Here is a 21496-nt window from a genome sequence, read left to right as displayed (position 1 = left end):
GAACTGCTGACACACTCCAGCCACATGAGGTCTAGCATTGTCTTGCATTAGGAGGAACCCAGGGCCAACCGCACCAGCATATGGTCTCACAAGGGGTCTGAGGATCTCATCTCGGTACCTAATGACAGTCAGGCTACATCTGGCAAGCACATGGAGGGCTGTGCGGCCCCCCAAAGAAATGCCACCCCACACCATGACTGACCCACCGCCAAACCGGTCATGCTGGAGGATGTTGCAGGCAGCAGAACGTTCTCCATGGCGTCTCCAGACTCTGTCACGTCTGTCACATGTGCTCAGTGTGAACCTGCTTTCATCTGTGAAGAGCACAGGGCGCCAGTGGCGAATTTGCCAATCTTGGTGTTCTCTGGCAAATGCCAAACGTCCTGCACGGTGTTGGGCTGTAAGCACAACCCCCACCTGTGGACGTCGGACCCTCATACCACCCTCGTGGAGTCTGTTTCTGACCGTTTGAGCAGACACATGCACATTTGTGGCCTGCTGGAGGTCATTTTGCAGAGCTCTGGCAGTGCTCCTCCTGCTCCTCCTTGCACAAAGGCGGAGGTAGCGGTCCTGCTGCTGGGTTGTTGCCCTCCTACGGCCTCCTCCACGTCTCCTGATGTACTGGCCTGTCTCCTGGTAGCGCCTCCATGCTCTGGACACTACGCTGACAGACACAGCAAACCTTCTTGCCACAGCTCGCATTGATGTGCCATCCTGGATGAGCTGCACTACCTGAGCTACTTGTGTGGGTTGTAGACTCCGTCTCATGCTACCACTAGAGTGAAAGCACCGCCAGCATTCAAAAGTGACCAAAACATCAGCCAGGAAGCATAGGAACTGAGAAGTGGTCTGTGGTCACCCCCTGCAGAACCACTCCTTTATTGGGGGTGTCTTGCTTATTGCCTATAATTTCCACCTGTTGTCTATTCCATTTGCACAACAGCATGTGAAATTTATTGTCAATCAGTGTTGCTTCCTAAGTGGACAGTTTGATTTCACAGAAGTGTGATTGACTTGGAGTTACATTGTGTTGTTTAAGTGTTCCCTTTATTTTTTTGAGCAGTATATATAACAATATGGGGATGAGGTAGTTGGGTGGGCTATTTACAGATGGGCTATGTACAGGTGCAATGATCTGTAAGCTGCTCTGACAGCTGATGCTTAGTTAGTGAGGGAGATATGAGTCTCCAGCTTCAGTGATTTTTGCAATTCGTTCCAGTCATATTTTTGTTCAGCATATTTAGAATGAGCAGCCAGCTAATGAACGAATGAGTGCATCAGGGAGAAAGCAACAAACATGCAGATGCAATAAGTGAAAGTAGATTATCTAACTGAAAATACTGTAGCTAGCTAACATGATGTCACAAAGCATGATGCGCTAGCCAGCGTTCAACGCCCGGCATTGTCATGCTGAAACAGGAAATGGCCTTCCCCAAACTGTTGCCACAAAGCTGGAAGCACAGAATCATCTGGAATGTCATTGTATGCTATAGCGTGATGATTTCAATTCACTGGAACTAAGGGCCCAAGCCCGAACCATGAAAAACAGCCCCAGACCATTATTCCTCCTCCACCAAAATGTACAGTTGGCACTATGCATTTGGGCAGGTAGCGTTCTCCTGGCATCCGCCAAACCAAGATTCATCCTTCGGACTGCCATATGGTGAAGCGTGATTCATCACTCCAGAGAACGTGTTTCCACTGCTCCATAGTCCAATGGTGGCGAGCTTTACACCACTCCAGCCAATGCTTGGCATTACGCATGGTGATCTTAGGCTTGTGTGCGGCTACCCGGCCATGGAAACCCATTTCATGAAGCTCCTGATGAACAGTTCCTGTGCTGACGTTGCTTCCAGAGGCAGTTTGGAATTTGTAGTGAGTATTGCAACCATGTGTAACAGTGTAGGTTCCGTCCCTCTCTTCGCCCCAACTCGGGCTCGAACCAGGAACCCTTGCACACATCAACAACTGACACCCCACGAAGCATCGTTACCCATCGCGCCACAAAAGCCGCGGCCCTTGCAACGCAAGGGGAAACCCTACTTCAAGTCTCGGAGCGAGTGACATCACCGATTGAAACGCTATTAGCGCGCACCACCGCTAACTACTAGCCATTTCACATCGGTTACACATGGATAGACGAGTTTTACGCACTTCAGCACTCAGCGGTCCCGTTCTGTGAGCTTGTGTGGCCTACCACTTCGCGGCTGAGCCGTTGTTGCTCCTAGACATTTCCACTTCACAGTAACAGCACTTACAGTTGACTGGGGCATCTGTAGCAGGGCTGAAATTTGATGAACTGACTTGTTGGAAAGGTAGAGTCCTATGATGGTGCCACGTTGAAAGTCCCTGAGCTCTTCAGTAAGGCCATTCTACTGCCAATGTTTGTCTATTGAGATTGGCCGGCTGTGTGCTCCATTTTATGCTCCATTTTATACACCTGTCAGGCACAGGTGTGGCTGAAATAACAAATTTGAAGGGGTGTCCACATAGTTTTGTATACATAGTGTAGATGTTCCGTTTATCAGGTCCCAAGCTCCAATGACTGTTATGATTATTTATTTACAAGTTAGTTACAATTAGATTTTTGCTTTAGCACCATCTGTACCTGATCTAGTCTCACGTCCGGAATTATGCCGTCTGGCGGAAGATACTTATTGAGAGAGAGACTAGAGCAGACCCAGAAGTTCTGACTGGAGGTGACAGGATGGTCAATTTACTTTGTGCTGTTATAATTTATGCTATCAAATCCTGCGATTTCATTGGGGCAGTTCCCTCTCATAGCAAATAGCTGGAAAAACAATCCAAGCAATGTTCGCACGACCTATGTGGCCTCGCAGCTGCTGGCAGGGTCACAGAGGGGCAGCGTAGTAACCCAGCTAGCAATAAGGAACCGGTACAGAAGCGGCCCTCTTCCGGGGGGCCGGAACTGATTGAATCGGCCCGGAATCGGGTGTCAGAGTCAGCCTGGAGTCAAATGAATGACTGCCCAGAATCAGCCCAAGTACATCGAGCCGTTTCCGTCTACCGGAATACAGCCGACTTTGCCGAATCCCCTCAGAAGCGTCCCAATGAAAATTTAAATTACTGTATACAAAATTACCCAATTTAGTCATTTTAAATATTACTATTATACATTTTATACATACAAATTATACCCATCCACAAAAAAACATTTTGTGTCGGAGGAAACACCATACACCTGGTGACTGTGTCAGAGTGCATGCTCCTAGCCCGCCACAGGAGTTACTTCAGCGCGATGCGAGTAGGACATCCCGGCCAGCCAAACCCTCCCTTAACTTGGACGACGCTGGGCCAATTGTGCGTCATCTCATGGGTCTCCCGGTCCTGGCCAGCACGGGTCTCGAACCAGCATCTGTAGTAACCACTGCAGTGTCTTAGACAGCTGCGCCACTCGGGAGGTTCCATCCACAAAGTTTTTAATGCTTATCAATTGCCTTGCACAAAGTATCAAAATACTAAAATACTACACAGGACTCTTAAAGAATTTCTTTATAACGTTAATTGTATTTTTTGATCACAGAAACAATTAGGAAAATATGTAAAAAATAAATAAATAATGCAATGTTAATTATATAAAGCAGCCTGTGTAATCATCTGCCAGAGAGTAGCCCCAATGTCACGCCTGCTCCCGCTCTTCCCCCTTGGTGCTCGAGGGCGCCAGGCTGCCCTGCATTACGCACTCCTGCCACCTGCCACCATAATTTACGCACACCTACCTTCCTCGTCACGCACATTAGTGATATTGAACTCACCTGGACTCACTCAATCATCTGTTTATTACCTCCCCTATATTTGTCAGTTCCCCAGCTCTGTTCCCCGCTGCTGCATTGATTGTATTTTATCTGTGTTACCCATGTACTGACGCTGTCCTGTCTCGTTCTATGTCCGTTTCCTATTAAATGTTTGACTCCCCATACTTGCTTCTCTCCAGCGTCATCCCCTTGACAGAATGCAGCAGCCAACACATGAAGCATTGGGGAGTACTGCCGTTCCGGTTGGTGGTGACGTCGGCCCTGGGTCGCCGCCGATGGAACCGGGGGTGCCTAGCCAGCTCGTCAGGCTTCCACGCCCTAGCTGGCTCAAGAGGTTTCCTTGCCCCGTTTGGCTCGGAAGGCGCCCATCCCACGTCGGGCCTCAGCCAGATCGTCAGGTCTTGTTCGCCCAGCCGGCACAGGAGTTATTTTGTTTTGTTAGTGACGTCGGGTTTGGATTCCGCCGCCGATGGAACCGGGGTTGCCCAAGCCAGCTCGCTGGGCTTCCACGTCCTAGCTGGCTCGAGAGGTTTTCTTGCCTTGGTTAGCTCGGCAGGTTTCCATCCCACGTCATGCTGCACTGAATTATCGGGCTCCCACGCCCCAGCGGGATCGACAGGCGTCCTTGCCTCAGCCGGATCGTCAGGCTCCTATGCCTCAGCCAGCTCGCCAGGCTCCCAGGCCCCTGCCGGTTCGTGGGGAGTTTACCCCCAGCCGGCTTACCCAGCGCCCATGTCTCGTCTGGTTCGCCCAGGTGGGAAGCGGGGTGGCGCCCCTAGAGTGGGGAGTACTGTCACGCCTGCTCCCGCTCTTCCCATTACACACTCCTGCCACCATCATTTATGCACACTTGCCTTCCCTCGTCACACGCATCAGCGATATTGGACTCACCTGGACTCACTCAATCACCTGTTTATTACCTCCCCTATATTTGTCAGTTCCCCAGCTCTGCTGCATTGATTGCATTTTGTCTGTTACCCATGTGCTGACATTGTCCGGTCTCGTTCTATGTCCGTTCCCTATTAAATGTTTGACTCCCCGTACTTGCTTCTCCTCTGCAGTGTCATCCCTTGACACCCAATGGGCCTGAGCCCCAAGTAATTAATTTGGGCCAGATAACTCTCACCGGAATCGTCCCGAGCCCCAAGTAATATATTTGGGCAAGATAACTCACACCGGAATCAGCCCGAGCTCAATCCCCGCATCCTAGCCATAAGTACTACTGCCGAATGTGGCCCAGACTCAGGCCACATGACGTCGGCCGAGTCTGACTCTCAGCCGAGTGCCCCGACTCTCAGCCAGCTAGCTTTAAACAATATATTTTGAAACAGGAAAATGTACACATTTACCACACTTTTATGAGCATTTAAAACATAATCCATGAATTACATAATATATATTATTTATATATACTTTTTTACCAATCACAAGTGGGGCGCAGCCCCTAACACCCTAATGGGCAGCCTCCACTGCAAAGACCCTATGAGCTTTGGTGGTATCCAGAGTTAATTTTTTTGTATGTGGCTCAATGTTGTGTCATAAAAGATCAAACAAATTCATATGTTGCCATATCATGGCATGAATCTTAAAGAATCTGTGATTGGGTACTAAAAAGTAAAGTAAGGCCATTACTCCCAACTATAGCACTGTCTGAAGAAGAGAGTAAACAAAAATAATGTAAAACATGATTGAGTGTGGCCAAACATTTGATGATTGTAAACTAGATGGGTCCACACCGGTTTATAAAATTGTTTTATATGACAGCTGAGCAGCGTTATTGAGCAGCAGTTTGGAACATTGTGTATTGGTGGAATCTAAACAACACATTACAGTTAATTAGGAAGAAGCCTCCAGCCCTGCCTCCTCTTTCCTCTCGGTTATTTCCTTTCCTTTCCTTATCATTGACAGAAGACAAAACTATTTCACTGGGGGACAGCTTATTGAGCTACACAATACTAGAAAGGCAATGTTAGGTCAATTTGATTTTCTATAACAGCCAAATGAGTTGCAGTCCATTGGTCTACATAGAGGTAAAAAGAAGAAAATCTTCAATAAAAGTCGTAATGTGTGAGTAACTGTGGTCTTTGTGGTTTCTTATACCCCTCTTTTTACAGGGGTCACAAGGCTTCAGAAGATCCAAATTGCAAGGTTAAAAAAGTTCAACAGGCAATCATTGTTCTCCATCTAGATGGAACAAAAACACCTCTACTAAAACTTTGTTCAGGATATCGTTCGTATATTGCTCGTAACAGTACCCACTGTAATCCCAAACATGCTTTCGGAATCACAATGCATGGTTGCCATATTACATGACCCTGCATGTAAAAAAGACACATATCAGGTAGCTGCGCTGACCACACAATAGCAAAGTAACATGCAAATTAAACCACAAAGAGGGTAGGCTTCGGATTTGTTCATAATCATTTTATATAACTGCTGAAAGCGGCTCTGAAATAAAGCCAAGTGATTGGTGGATGTAGGCACCACCAAAGCCCATATTCCTGCCAATATCTATTCTTACTTCCTGTGAGTCAAGCCCAGCTGTCACTAGCAGACGTGGACAGTGCACAGGAAAGCCTCAGATCAACTCCAACACACAGCTTTTTCATTCTCCACTAAATCTGCCCCTTGTGTTATGATCCACTGAAGTGAATCAAGCCATCAAAGTAAACATCTAAGATGACTTATACTGCAGTCTGAAAGAATTAAAAAGAGACTAAACAGACTATAAGCCAAAACAAACAAAAATGCTGTATGTAAAACTATGATTTCAAATATTTCACTATCTGATCACTCTTAACGAGATGTGGGTTGAGAAAATTGAATCAGTACATTGGCCTATAACAGAGCAGAGATGCAAATTCAGTGCGTAGCCACCACACAGTATTTGTGTCTGTGGAATTGCAATAACACATGATGTTCAGTATCCGTGAGCCCTCTGTCCCTGGTGTGCCTGAACAGCAATTATTACTATACTTAAAACCTCTTACATCTAGACGTTCCGCTAGCGGAACACCTGCTCCAATATCCAATGATAGAAGTGGCGCGAATTACAAATTCCTCAAAAATACAAAAACGTCAATTTTTCAAACATATTACTATTTTACAGCATTTTAAAGACAAGACTCTCCTTTATCTAACCACACTGTCCGATTTCAAAAAGGCTTTACAGTGAAAGCAAAACATTAGATTATGTCAGCAGAGTACCCAGCCAGAAATAATCAGACACCCATTTTTCAAGCTAGCATATGTCACAAAAAAAAAAAAACACAGCTAAATGCAGCACTAACCTTTGATGATCTTCATCAGATGACACGCCTAGGACATTATGTTATACAATACATGCATGTTTTGTTCAATCAAGTTCATATTTATATCAAAAAACAGCTTTTTACATTAGCATGTGACGTTCAGAACTAGCATTCCCACCGAACACTTCGGTGAATTTACTAAATTACTCACGATAAACGTTCACAAAAAACATAACAATTATTTTAAGAATTATAGATACAGAACTCCTCTATGCACTCGCTATGTCCGATTTTAAAATAGCTTTTCGGTGAAAGCACATTTTGCAATATTCTAAGTAGATAGCCTGGCATCACAGGGCTAGCCATTTAGACACCCACCAAGTTTAGCCCTCACCAAAGTCAGATTTACTATAAGAAAAATGTTATTACCTTTGCTGTTCTTCGTCAGAATGCACTCCCAGGACTTCTACTTCAATAACAAATGTTGGTTTGGTTCAAAATAATCCATAGTTATATCCAAATAGCGGCGTTTTGTTCGTGCGTTCAAGACACTATCCAAGGGTGACGAAGGGTTACGCGCCCGACGCGTTTCGTGACAAAAAAATTCTAAATATTCCATTACCGTACTTCGAAGCATGTCAACCGCTGTTTAAAATAAATTTTTATGCCATTTTTCTCGTAAAAAAGCAATAATATTCCGACCGGGAAACCGTGTTTTAGTACAAAGAGAGAGAAAGTAAACATGGAGTCGACTCGTGCACCCGCCTCAGTCTCATAGTACTCTGACCGACCACTATCCAAACGCGCTAATGTTTTTCAGCCAGGACCTGCAAAGCCACCATTCAGCTTTTTGCCGCCTTCTGAGAGCCCATGGGAGCCGTAGGAAGTGTCATGTAACAGCAGAGATCCCCTGTTTTGGATAGAGATGATCAAGAAGGCCAAGAAATGGTCAGACAGGGTACTTCCTGTACAGAATCTTCTCAGGTTTGGCCTGCCAAATTAGTTCTGTTATACACAGACACCATTCAAACAGTTTTAGAAACTTTGGAGTGTTTTCTATCCAAAGCTAATAATTATATGCATATTCTAGTTTCTGGGCAGGAGTAATAATCAGATTAAATCGGGTACGTTTTTTATCCGGCCGTGAAAATACTGCCCCCTATCGATAACAGGTTAACCCTGTAATGGAGAAATGTTCCTATCAGATCCAACCAGCATCACATCATGTGACCACATCCCATTTCTTGATTCAAATATTTAAAAAAGGGCTTTGTTCTCCCCACGTTGCCCTTTAAACCCACAGAGTTTAAATTTCACTGTGTTACCTTGCTCAGACGTTGCATGCATCAACCAATGGTTGTGTGTCACTTCACCGACTGTGTCATTGACTGAGAGATTGCTTTAACATTTGATGTGGTTAGCTTATACGTAAAATACCTATCCAGGTGTTGTAAGATCTGGTATGCATCAGCAACGCCTGGGCATAGGAATGCACCCTTCAACTTGATTTCCTTTTTCATATTGGTTTGATTTCAAATTGGTTTGGTTTCATATCGAATTACCAAGATCACGTAATAATGAACTTATAATATCAATCTAGTCAAATTCATACATGTATTTTGTGGTATTTACAAACAATTTAGTAAATTGTATGAAGCATTAAATAACAAAATCACTCATGCAAAATGTATGCTGACAAAATGTGTCCTCTCCATTGGAATTGTGTTTCCAATCGATTTTTGATTCTGTTTGCATTTACACCCTCACCCTGTGGAGGAGAGGGCGGCGTGGGTAAATAGGATTATGGCTAGTTCAATGTAGAAGGTTAAACTCTGCCCTATGACCTGAAGAATTGACATGGAATACATTAGAGCAAGCTACAAATCAATACAAAATATCCTTTGGCTTGTGTCTTCTCCACAGACTCACACATGACATGAACAGCAATTAAATACAGCTCAAGCATTTGGGATTCAGCAATAATAGACAATAGAGTGTTGCCACAATGTGCACATAAAAATAGGTGACTAAAAAAGTCTCTCCACATGTGGGGTACTTATACAAAGTGCCCAGCTAGATAAAAAAAGAGCCACTAGGCATTCAGTTGCTCTGGCAGAGTTGACTCACAGAAAACAAAAAAGAGCATGACGTTTAGGTGAGAATACACATGCCCACAGTTGGACAACGCTGCCAGGAAACATTGAAGACAGAGCTGCATTGGAATGCAAAAGGAGTATACTGAACAACATTACAAACTATTGCTGTGTATCTATACCATGGCCTTTTTATGTGTATATCTGTGGGAAAGATTTCCAGCCTGGCCCCTCAGACAATCACGGCCATCTAATTACCCAAATAGGTGCTATACATTGGTGCTGGATGTGGTGAGTTTCTCAATGTAAAATGTTTTGAGATCCATTGAAAAGTACTATATACTGTAAATGCAATCTAGGATCATCTGTATAATTGTAATTTTTTTTATATAGATATTTATATACACTACCGTTCAAAAGTATGGGGTCACTTAGAAATGTCCTTGTTTTTGAAAGAAAAGCACATTTTTTGTCCATTAAAATAACATCAAATTGATCAGAAATACAGTGTAGACATTGTTAATGTTGTAAATGACTATTGTAGCTGGAAACGTCTGATTTTTAATAGAATATCTACACAGGCGTACAGAGGCCCATTATCAGCAACCATCACTCCTGTGTTCCAATGGCAAGTTATGTTAGCTAATCCAAGTTTATCATTTTAAAAGGCTAATTGAAAACCCTTTTGTAATTATGTTAGCACAGCTGAAAACTGTTGTCCTGATTAAAGAAGCAATAAAACTGGCCTTCTTTAGACTAGTTGAATATCTGGAGCATCAGCATTTGTGGGTTGGATTACAGGCTCAAAATGGCCAGAAACAAAGAACTTTCTTCTGAAACTTGTCAGTCTATTCTTGTTCTGAGAAATGAAGGCTATTCCATGCGAGAAATTGCCAAGAGACTGAAGATCTCGTACAACACTGTGTACTACTCCCTTCACAGAACAGCGCAAACTAGCTCTAACCAGAATATAAAGAGTGAGTGGGAGGCCCCAGTGCACAACTGAGCAAGAGGACAAGTACATTAGAGTGTCTAGTTTGAGAAACAGACGCCTCACAAGTCCTCAACTGGCAGCTTCATTAAATAGTACCTGCAAAACAACAGTCTCAACATCAACAGTGAAGAGGCGACTATGGGATGCTGGCCTTCTAGGCAGAGTTGCAAAGAAAAAGCCATATCTCAGACTGGGCAATAAAAAGAAAAGATTAAGATGGGCAAAAGAACACAGACACTGGACAGAGGAACTCTGCCTAGAAGGCCAGTATCCCGAAGTCACCTCTTCACTGTTGACGTTGAGACTGGTGTTTTGCAGGTACTATTTAATGAAGCTGCTGTGTGAGCGAGCCACTCACTCTCCCTACTGTGTGTACTGAAGAGTGATAGGTGCATTGTAATAAGCACAACCATATGACCGTTGCTCAAAATGAAATTGCGAGGAAAATACCACTTTCAAATCAACTACTGTTGTTCTAGTTACAGAGAGGACAGTTACAGCTTTCTGGGAGTATATAATGTATTCTCACCTCTAAATATTGAGTTCATAGCAATGACTGAATGAACTAAAGGACTAAGCCATCAATCACGTGACACCATTCATACCTCTGAAGATTCAACAGCACATTGAAGCCAAATGAAATCGGTTAAGATAGCGTATCATGGAAACAACATCCGCAGTTTGAGCTAGTCCAGGAAGTGATGTTACAGGCTAGCTCAGTGCTGCCCCCTCTCATTGTAACTCAATTTGAGGTCGACCAGTGTACTGCAGGCTGCCATTAGCAACTAAATTATCCTTAGAACTTATGTGTGCGATTTTAAAATAATCACTTCAAGGACATACAGCTGGTGTATTAGAAGCAATTATTGGTGCCATGATTGTCGTGGAAATAGTTGTTTATTTACACTAATATTGCAATTCTTACATTCACCATAATGGGGGATCCTATTTCCTGCTAACATTACCTGCAGTACTGTGGTCGGCCTTGATTTTCCGTGGCTACAATGAGAGGGGGCAGTCGTTCTCCCCTAGTTCATAGCACCACTTTACAACCAGAGTAGGCTATGTAGTATGTGGTTTTTATGTGCCCGCAGAGTGGAGTCAATTGGAGTACCCCGTTTGTGGTGAATAGGCCAACATCAAGTAGCCAGTACAGGCCTAGCGCTGGGAAGTTTTTGTAGGACATAACATTTACTGATAGCCATGTAGGCTAATTGATTAATCTATCTATTAAGCAACATGATAATATTTAGAGTTAGTACTTCCTCAGGTGGTGAATAATATAGCGTAGGCCAGCAGTCCCCAACCTTTTCTGAGTAAAGATCACGTTCGCAGTCAAAAAGCAAACTGAGATCTACTGCTCAGATGATTTATTTTTAACATTAACCTCACACAAACAGTTTTGTATGAATGAGGTTTTGGCAGTAGGCCTAATACATTATCACAGCATATTGGCTATATGATTGGCCTGCCAAAATCGTTAATCAGACCATATTATATTTCAAAATTCGAGCTTTGATAACAAAATTGATCAGTTGGTTTAGCACTTGTGAGGCACTGTGGAGCATGAATTGAAATAATTGTATTTTTTATTTTACTGGACTGATGGTATCTGCATCTGATTGTCAACGAGGTCAAATCACAACGTCAGTGATCTTCAGGTCGAAAAGTCGGAGCACTAGAAAGATGCCTGAGTTTCCGACTTGGAATTCCAAGTTGGATGACCGTTCAAAAAACATTTTCCAACCGCCTCTTACAGTCCCTGCTCTCTCCTTCCTTTCTTCCGGTGAGACTGACCAGAGAGAGGGGACACCGACTTCCACCTGATGGCGAAACGCAAGTCGCCCCGCATCTGCTTCATGCACAAATTCATGTTGTTCCAATGACCAGAGAAAGTGAAATATTCCTTAATATTAAAATCGACATGACAAGCTGTTAATAATAATAAAACGCAGGGCTATCGATACTTGACTACTCATTCATTGCAGCTGCAGCCCGAGCGGAAGTAGGGAGAAGTGCATTTTGTAATAGTGTTGAATAAAACAGTGACAGTGCTGAATATAAACTTAAGCAACTCACTCATACAAACAGCAGCTCTTTGCTGTATTCGTTGAGTCTCTCTGTGGTCATGGTTTCAAAAGTTATTAAATCTTCCGTACGCTATTAGCCTATTAAACTTGGCTGTGGCCAGGGTCATGGAATCTCTGTAGCCACGGAGATTTGAACTATCTGATTGGGCAGCGCAGTAGGTGGACTCGATATAGTCACAGATTTGCCGGTCCGCCGGGTAAGTTTGTCTCATGGTGTCATAGTCCGTGTAAGTAGGTGGCAGGGAAGTCAGACGCAGGAGAAAACAGAGTGGTTTAAAAATGGAATATTTATTTCCAAAACCAACGTAGAAAAGAATCCGGGTAAAACAATAACCCGTCGCACACCGATACAGAAACAACACGTACATAACAAACAAACAAACAATCACCAACAGAGAAATGAGGGGAAGCAGAGGGTTAAATACACAACATATAATTACTGGGATATGAAACAGGTGTGTAAAGAGACCAGACAAAACCAATGGAAAATGAAAAACTGATCAATGGTGGCTAGAAGGCCGGTGACGTCGATCGCCGATCACCACCCGAACAAGGAGGGGCATCAACTTCAGTAGAAGTCGTGACACATGGGGACACTTTTTTTTCACCTTTATTTCACCAGGTAGGCTAGTTGAGAACAAGTTCTCATTTACAACTGTGACCTGGCCAAGATAAAGCAAAGCAGTTCGACACATACAACAACACAGAGTTACACATGGAGGTGCAAAGGAGCAAAATAAATAAATAAATACAGTATGGGGATGAGGGTAGTTGGATGGACTATTTTCAGATGGGCTATGTACAAGTGCAGTGATCTGTGAGCTGCTCTGACAGCTGGTGCTTAAAGCTAGTGAGGGAGATATGTGTCTCCAGCTTTAGTGATTTTTGCAGTTCGTTCCAGTCATTGGCAGCAGAGAACTAGAAGGAAAGGTGGCCAAAGCAGAAATTGGCTTTGGGGTGACCAGTGAGATATACCTGCTGGAGCGCGTGCTACGGGTGGGTGCTGCTATGGTGACCAGTGAGCTGAGATAAGGCGGGGCTTAACCTAGTAAAGACTTGTAGATGACCTGGAACCAGTGGGTTTGGCGACGAGTATGAAGCGAGGGCCAGCCAACGAGAGCGTATAGGTCGCAGTGGTGGGTAGTATATGGGGCTATGGTGACAAAACGGATGGCACTGTGATAGACTGCATCCAAGCCGAAGTCGAGGATCGGTAGGATGGTCAGTTTTACTTTTCTTACCTGATACTCAGGACTTTTGAATCAAGTGCACTTACTGGCAACAGCACAACAGGATTTTAAAAAAGGAGCGCAAGCCTTTATCGTTCGTTGGCTTTTCTACAGAAATATTTGGTGATCGACTAGGAATGCCTTGAAGATCGACCAGTTGGCAACCACTTGTCTACGCCAATGTGCACAAAGATGTCCAAAAATAAATCTAATAATTCTGGATCCTATTTCAACAGGTTGCACATCAAAATATCAATGATGCATTCCTTGGATATGTTAGATGAAATGGCTTACTTTTTTATCATAAAATTACAGGCCCCCAATGCATTTATAAACTGACAGTGATAAAAAAAAAGTTAACATTGAAACCTGAGAAAATCTATCCAAATCAATGTAAGAACATAGGGGCATGCTAGTTTAAAAAAGGACTAGTCATTATTAGCCTGGTTCTGTATGGAATGCAGGTACATTATGGGACCCAGGTTAGGCCATTATCTCCTCAGGTTGGTGCAACCTAATCATGTGCTGGTGCAATTTCCAGAGCAGCATAGATCTAGCGGCAAGTAACCTCACATTCCTAACTGTATGCTTTCACTAGAAACAACGTCGTCCCCTGACATTGTGTAGTGGACATGAGTCAGACTCATGGTCCTGTGATGAGGTATCCCTGACTGCAACTTCAAAATCAGTGTTACCCTTGTCAAATGGTCAACATGTTGGTTTTTCCCATGGGAGACCAGGGTTCATTTCCTGCCCATGACAATGGTGCCCAACTGTGGGAGGATCTCTCATGGGGGAGGAGGTCAAAGGGGGGTGAATGTAGAAGATATACATCTGACTCATGGTGTCGAGATGATGTAGCCCTGCCTGCGACTTCAAAATGAGTATCACCCTAGGTTCAGGAGGAAAGTGTCAAAGTCTTCACCCCCTCAATTGGTTATTGTGCAACAGCATGATTGATGATTTGCGTGAAGTTCAACTTTCCTCAAACTTCTCATCTCAATCCTTCCATTGAAAATGAATGACATAATATTTTGTCACCATCTATTGCTTTCAGTGACCAGTTGGTTAGCTTGCTCAGCCACTGTATTTCAAACGTCTTATTTAGCAGCAAAGTTATTTTAACATTGTATGAATGGGACGCGACAGTCAAGAGACAGCCTATAGATTACATCTGTGAAGGCCAAGGTGTGAATGTAGGGAAGGTCGGCTCTTTTTACTGACTCTGAACTTTTTGTCTTGTGCAGTCATAAGAGCGAATGTTTCGACTCATTTACATGCACACCAATATCCCATCATTATTCGGGATACTCAAGTAATGTGTTTTTGAGTTGACGCATATAAACATCATATCCCTTTTACAATAACCCTAATAGTTCCTATCCCGATTTTAATTAAGAAACCCGAACAAGATGCCTGGGATTTGTTGATCATAGAATGGATACTGTGGCATGTAAATACCTTATCACATTTGATGTTATTTTTCGCGGTCTGCGCAGGCTCAGTTCAGATAGGAACAGCTATAGTTGGAATAGGAACTTAAGCCATTTTCACAGATTTTCATTTCCTTAAAACCGGTCAACAAACTGATTTAATTTGGAAATTTTGCACGGAAAAATCTCCCCATTCCCTAAACTCCATTGTTCAGCGAGAAAAGCAGAAATGAAAGGCAAAACTTTACTGATGTTAACTGGATTGTTGATGATTTACTCAATCAATTTATAACATTATTTTGGTGAGTAAGGCTTTATTTAGTATTCTAGAGCGTTAAGTAATGACAGAAGAGAAACTGCATGCATCTAATTATAGACAAGTCGGAAAATTATAAGCTGAGCAATATCTAAAATGATGCTTAAATTTATTAGAATTCGCACCGCCTGTCAAAAAATCTTTCCACAAATTAGGAATATTCTGTTAATTCATGGATACAGAAATGCTCGTTAGCGGGATATGAAAGGTGCATGTAAACTGCTTCTCCAGTATAATGCCTTAACCATTATCCGGAATACTGTGCACATGCAAAGTGGTAGATAATGCCCAGAGCATGCAGGACCCTCTACTGGCAAACATACACTGAAAACTCGAAATATTCATGATTCTACAAGCCTTGTTCACATGTTGTTCACCTTAATGGGCCTATTTGAGCTGTCATTTGTGACAGATACTTGTAAAAGCGTGCTTTAAACAATGTACATTTGTTGATTGCTAGGCATAAAAATAACATAATTTATTGGTAGCCTACATTTGAAACAAGGCCTAGTTGTGGCCACAATCGGACTAGATGGTGAACGACTCTTGGCAAAATGCATTGTTTATATGCCATGAGGGACCAGAGCACCCCAAACGGTTCGTTCTCGAGTTCGAGTTTGTTGAGCAGAGGCTGTGTATGTTTTGGTTCTACAAAGCTGTGTCCATCATAACATTCCATAATCAATTAATGGATTCATTATTGCTCCATATGATCAATTATCTGTTCTAAATATGTATTTGTCTTCTCTATGCTGCCTGCTGCCTGCAGCATGATCGATTTTGCCTGCGTGCATATATGACAGCCAGTTGTTGGTCTAAGCACGTCTCCGGAGTTACGAGAGAAGCGCATATTCATACTGCTGTGGAATTAATTGCGAACAGCAGGCCAAACGAACGACTAAAATGAACGAGTCACTCAGAACAACGAATAATGAGTCAGTAAAAAGAGTCTATCAAAAATAACTATTTGTTAGCGAACTGCACATTACTAGCTTCAATGCTGTAAAAATCTTGCCAGATCTTTGAGTGTCAGGAAAATAAACAAAACCTACTCTAATGGTGAATGTGCTGTAGCCTTGTTTGGATAAATCAATGCTATTGATCCATATCTTATATGGAAGCTTAAACCAAACCCTCTGGAGCCCATGTACAACCTTCGATTATGTTGATAAAATATGCAGCAGTACACAACGTCTCGATCTTATCAGAAAGTTGCAGCATCCAGTGATTAATCTGTTTCCCACTCACCATTTTAACTATTATATGTGGGCGGTATGTACCTGTTCCAATTAACTTTAACCACGGATAATAGGCTATTGTTAGTTTGTTATTAATGGAAGTCTGGTCCTGACTATGGAGAGCAGTTGAGCTAAGGCTGCAGTTAATGTGAGTCGCCCAAGAGCCCTAAACATACCGGTAGCCTATACTGTAGCTGAATGCCATTACTCAAAGGCAGCAACAGAAAGCGATCTGTTGCTGATTTATATCACATTGCAAAATATGGTAGACCAAAAGTAGTAGGCTAGTGGTATGGTACAAGTAATAACAGTATAATGATAATAATCATAACAAATAATAACAAGAAGAAGATTATTACTTAATTTTACACTGTAAAGATAATGGCCCATTACAAATAAATAGCTTGATGTGTGTGTATTTAACCCCCCGCCCCCTCCTTTACACAATCCTAGTTGGGTACCATATCGGAGAATGCCTGCAGTCAAAACTGAAGCTGCGGAGGAATAGCATTTTAGGGTCTTAAGGAAACCATTCACTCCATCAGAAGGGGGAAAAGTTCAGACAATTGTGTGTGGATATGATACATATTGAATGCTATGGTTCATAATATGAGCGGCCAACATTAAAAGTGCTTAAAATGTACACGGACTGAGCCATCTGCTTTCCACACGCGTCTCTAAAATTATGACCTCACGAATGATGAAATATGTGAGAGGCTTTTGTATCCTACTCTCACAGATTGTTTTATGCAGAAATAATGACTTACCAACAGCTAAATCCAGTAGATCTGCGCACAATAGGAGACACAAAGAGAAGACAGTCATCTTTCCCTTATTTTGCAATAAATCCCAAACTCCATCCGCGTTTACATGCTCCCCGTTTTTCGGCTGCGTAATCCCCACCATTCCAAAGGTATGAGATCGAGAGGTGCCCACAAACTATTCATGATGCAGTTTAAGTATAAATGGGAAATATGAGAAGTTCGCCACAAATACACTTAAATTACAGCAACGAGGGCCAATATTCGTCAAAAGAAACGGCGTAATAGGCTAATACAAAATATTGTCCAGCTAGACAATCAACGTTAAACAGTGCAGTCGAGGATTAGAAAAAACAGAGAGGTTGGATGAAAATCTATGTTTCTCAGTCAATGCGTATCTCCCTCTCTCTCTCTCTCTCTCTCTCACTCTCTCTCTCACTCTCTCTCTCTCTCTCTCCTGCGCGCTCTATCCTCCTGCCCTCCAGACACAGACGCACGCACACAGTCACTCTTGATCACTCGCTCTTTATTTCGCACAATTTTCCTTAATCCTACCCTGTCCCCAAACCCTTCCCCTCTAATTCTGCCCACTAAGCCGATTTATTTCTGCAGGATTTTGTTTTTACTTAGTGAAAAGGTTTTTTAAAGATTATTATAACCTCCGATATACTGTGATGATTTACAGTTAACAGCAATGAACGTGGATAGTTTCAACATCTTTATCTGCCACTCATCATGGACAACTGTATTATTTTACCCCGATTTGTACCTGCCCCACTATTCGTATTTTAGTAGCCTGTGTGCCATGCTACTATTTCAATGATGTCAATTTCAGTCCCCTCCTTTACTCTTTTTCATGAGTCCCTTCAAGTACAAATGAGTCATTGAGGTTATTGTGGATTTTGTGTCCACAAATACATTATTTGTAAGCGATCCATTGTCCGTTTCTGTAAAATAATACACAATAGAGTGACTCAGGCATGAGCATTACCATGCAGTTCTCTAGGGTTATGCACTCACTGCAGGTGCTCACAAAAAGAGTTAGAGTTAGATTTTTAACTCAGAGACAGCATTTCCACTAGATCAAATGAAGATGACATGGTAGTCCAGCCTGGTGTAAAAGGACCAGGTTGCTGCTTTCACACTGTACACAAACAGAAACACCTGAAGCTGCATCAAGGTCCACACAAGGTGTTCACTTCCACCCACATACCAGGTTGTAATCCTTCAATATTATGTGGTATAAAGTATGCACTTTGATATATACCAGTAGAATAAACAACAAATGGTGGCTTATTTATCCTCTCTGGTCAGTGTATTCTATAAAGAGATTTGCATCTTGTATGACCTTCCCTATACAACACTTCTCCCCAAAATGAATTAGCAAGGAGAGCTGTTACATAAAAAGAGAAAACTAGAGGCTGCTGGGATAAGGTCTGCAGTACTAATGCACTAAGGCTGTCTAGGATAAGTTCTGCAGTACTAATGCAGTATCACACATCTCTAGAGGGCAGTGTAAACAGCAAATTATTGAGGCAACAGAGCCAAACGTGTTCCTGTCTATATGGCACCTGCCCCATGAACAAAGAGGGGTTTCCAGTCTCGAGGGGATACACATCTTCTATTGTTGTCATGTATGGTGTTGCAAGCACAGGTTTCATACCAACCAATATTAAGTTAGGGGACACAAAGGGAAGCCTTTGGTTCGATAAACCATAAATGGTGTTTATTCCTTTATTTGTGGACTGAAGGACAGCAGATATATAAATAGACTTGAGTCCAAATCCTGTTTTTTCTTGTCCCAGATATCCTAGTCATAAAAAAAGGCAATATCATGTTTTCATTGACACCTGTACTAAAAATGCACTTGTATACCATAGGCATAACTTTACGCTGTCAGCTACAGCACTATTTCATATAACTGCCGACAGAGAGTTTTCTCCTATACGTCCAATGAGATGCAGAGACACCATTAAAATGTGTGCAGACTCGTTACAACTTCAGCTTTAAGCTCAAAGTGGTTTTGTCCGTCTGTAACCAAGATAAGTAGTCTTGTTTCAATTCTATGAAATGATTTAGTATATTCCCACCTGAGAATATCACAGCGAGATGAAACCACAATGGTAGCTTTCACAAGACTGTCATCTTTTTCACCATATCATGTCTCCCAGGCTGGTCGTCATTCAGAGGAGAAGCAAATCGATTATTTGTCTGGATAGGCCAGAAAATGTGACAAGTCACTCCCTATGCAAATGTGGGGTGTGAAACCTGACACTTCAAGTCAGCTCCGTTGAGAGAGTGGAAGAGGAGAGCAGACAGATGGGGCTTCCTGGCACTAAAAGGCATAGGACCCTACGGCGATCACAGAGCCCTTTGTACACCAAAATATCAGTCGGAACCAGTCCAGAACCGCTCAAAGTCTCCCATATAGGGGATTTTCAACTATTGTGTTTGTGAAGTTCACATTTTATTCAAATGTGTAAGTTTCAACCAGCAGTAAAATGTCATAACATAAACTGTGATGTAACTGGTTAAACTCTAAGATGTAGATATTTGCATCAAAGTACACATTCTATACTCAAAAGCAAGGGAATGAGTGCAGTGCAGTATAGTATGCCTCTGTCCTTTCCTCCCTCTTACTACTGAAACTCACAGCTTTGAGGCTCTTACATGGTGCAAATGCTCATTTTCAAGCACATGTGAGAGGCAGAATTGCATGGATATTATGTATGGGGGACGACTCAGAAGCCTGCCAGCAGGAAACACATTGCAATGTTCCCATACCATCACCTAAGATTAGGACTGATTTCTGAAAATGGAACGAGATCAGGCTTGAGGGGTTGACCAGGTCAGAACCAGCTGTAGACATGCTGGAGCTGCAACATTTTACGTCAAGCAGCCTGTGTAGGTACAGACAATAAAACCTTGATGTCAGCTTAAGGTATTTTCCTAGAGCTGCTACCTCACATGCTACCTCACATGACCTGTAGAAAGGTAATATGGTTTATACTGTTTTTGGGATAGTCATGTAAATTTGATTGAGCTGTGGCTATTTCGCTAACTGAATTAGTTTGTAAGACCTCTATTCATTGGAAATATCACAGGATGATCTAGATAGAGCATTTACATGTCAGCATTACAGATGCACTTGACCACATGCTGTACTAATGTACCCTAATGGTATTTTGTACTCTCCTGTACGTTCTTCCCTTTTGTCAAACCAGCTGGATATCTTTAACTGGTCTTAATCACATGTTAAAGTCCTAAATCACAGGATGTGTCACTGGAAAAGCCTCCCACTCCCACTGGTTGGGTTGGCCTACATGAGAACTCTCAAGAACACATGTATCTCTTTGTGATGTCAGGTTGGGGTGCAGAGGATGGCTTTATAGGGCCAGATTCAATTCATTCCTGCTATAGCAATCTTTAAACAGTTCCTTTTTGACTGCTGGCACACATACAGTATCCGTCTTACTCTGAAGGTCTCAACAGTATTTGAGAGGAGTCAACCAACTGTATTTACAGTGTCTAAAACAAAAAACAAAAAGCAATTTATTTGTTTACTGGGAAAGGTATGTTATTGCTCCTGATTTGCATAACAGTGCCATCTGAGCTCTTGGAGTGAATTTGATATAATATTTTTTTTTACCAGATAAGCAAAAGTAAAAGTCTAGAGTATAGTGTATGATTCATATTTTGTTAGGACATTTTCAAATGCAAAACCTTAATAGTAAATTAAAATCAAAACTCACAAGCTTTTCATACAGTTGAAGTCAGAAGTTTACATACACCTTAGCCAAATACATTTAAACTCAGTTTTTCACAATTCCTGACATTTAATCCTAGTAAAAATGCCCTGTCTTAGGTCAGTTAGGATCACCAATTTATTTTAAGAATGTGAAATGTCAGAATAATAGTAGAGAGAATGATTTATTTCAGCTTTTATTACTTTCATCACATTCCCAGTGGGCCAGAAGTTTACATACACTCAATTAGTGTTTGGTAGCATTGCCTTTAAATTGTTTAACTTGGGTAAAACGTTTCAGGTAGTCTTCCACAAGCTTCCCACAATAGTTGGGTGAATTTTGTCCCATTCCTCCTGACAGAGCTGGTGTAACTGAGTCAGGTTTGTAGGCCTCCTTGCTCGCACAAGCTTTTTCAGTTCTGCACACAAATGTTCTATAGGATTGAGGTCAGGGCTTTGTGATGGCCACTCCAATACCTTGACTGTGTTGTCCTTAAGCCATTTTGCCACAACGTTGGAGTATGCTTGGGGTCATTGTCCATTTGGAAGACCCATTTGCGACCAAGCTTT

At 42.4% G+C, this 21496-nt stretch overlaps 1 protein-coding gene across 2 annotated transcripts in view; it reads right to left on the bottom strand.

The window, feature by feature from the left end:
• Positions 1-17711, bottom strand: part of LOC115150716 (immunoglobulin superfamily member 21) — a 261570-nt gene extending 243859 nt beyond the window's left edge. For both annotated transcript variants that reach the window (XM_029694268.1, XM_029694269.1), the window contains exon 1: positions 17188-17711. In XM_029694268.1, coding sequence (XP_029550128.1) covers positions 17188-17326 — 139 coding nt within the window. In that variant the 5' untranslated portion in view covers positions 17327-17711. The remainder of the gene's footprint in view (positions 1-17187) is intronic.
• Positions 17712-21496: the final 3785 nt, after the last annotated feature.

The sequence above is a fragment of the Salmo trutta genome, chromosome 16 (assembly GCF_901001165.1).
Source record: "Salmo trutta chromosome 16, fSalTru1.1, whole genome shotgun sequence".
NCBI classification, from domain to species: Eukaryota; Metazoa; Chordata; class Actinopteri; order Salmoniformes; family Salmonidae; genus Salmo; species Salmo trutta.
The sequence above is the reverse complement of the archived record's forward strand: the minus strand, read 5'-3'. Positions and strand labels throughout refer to the sequence as shown.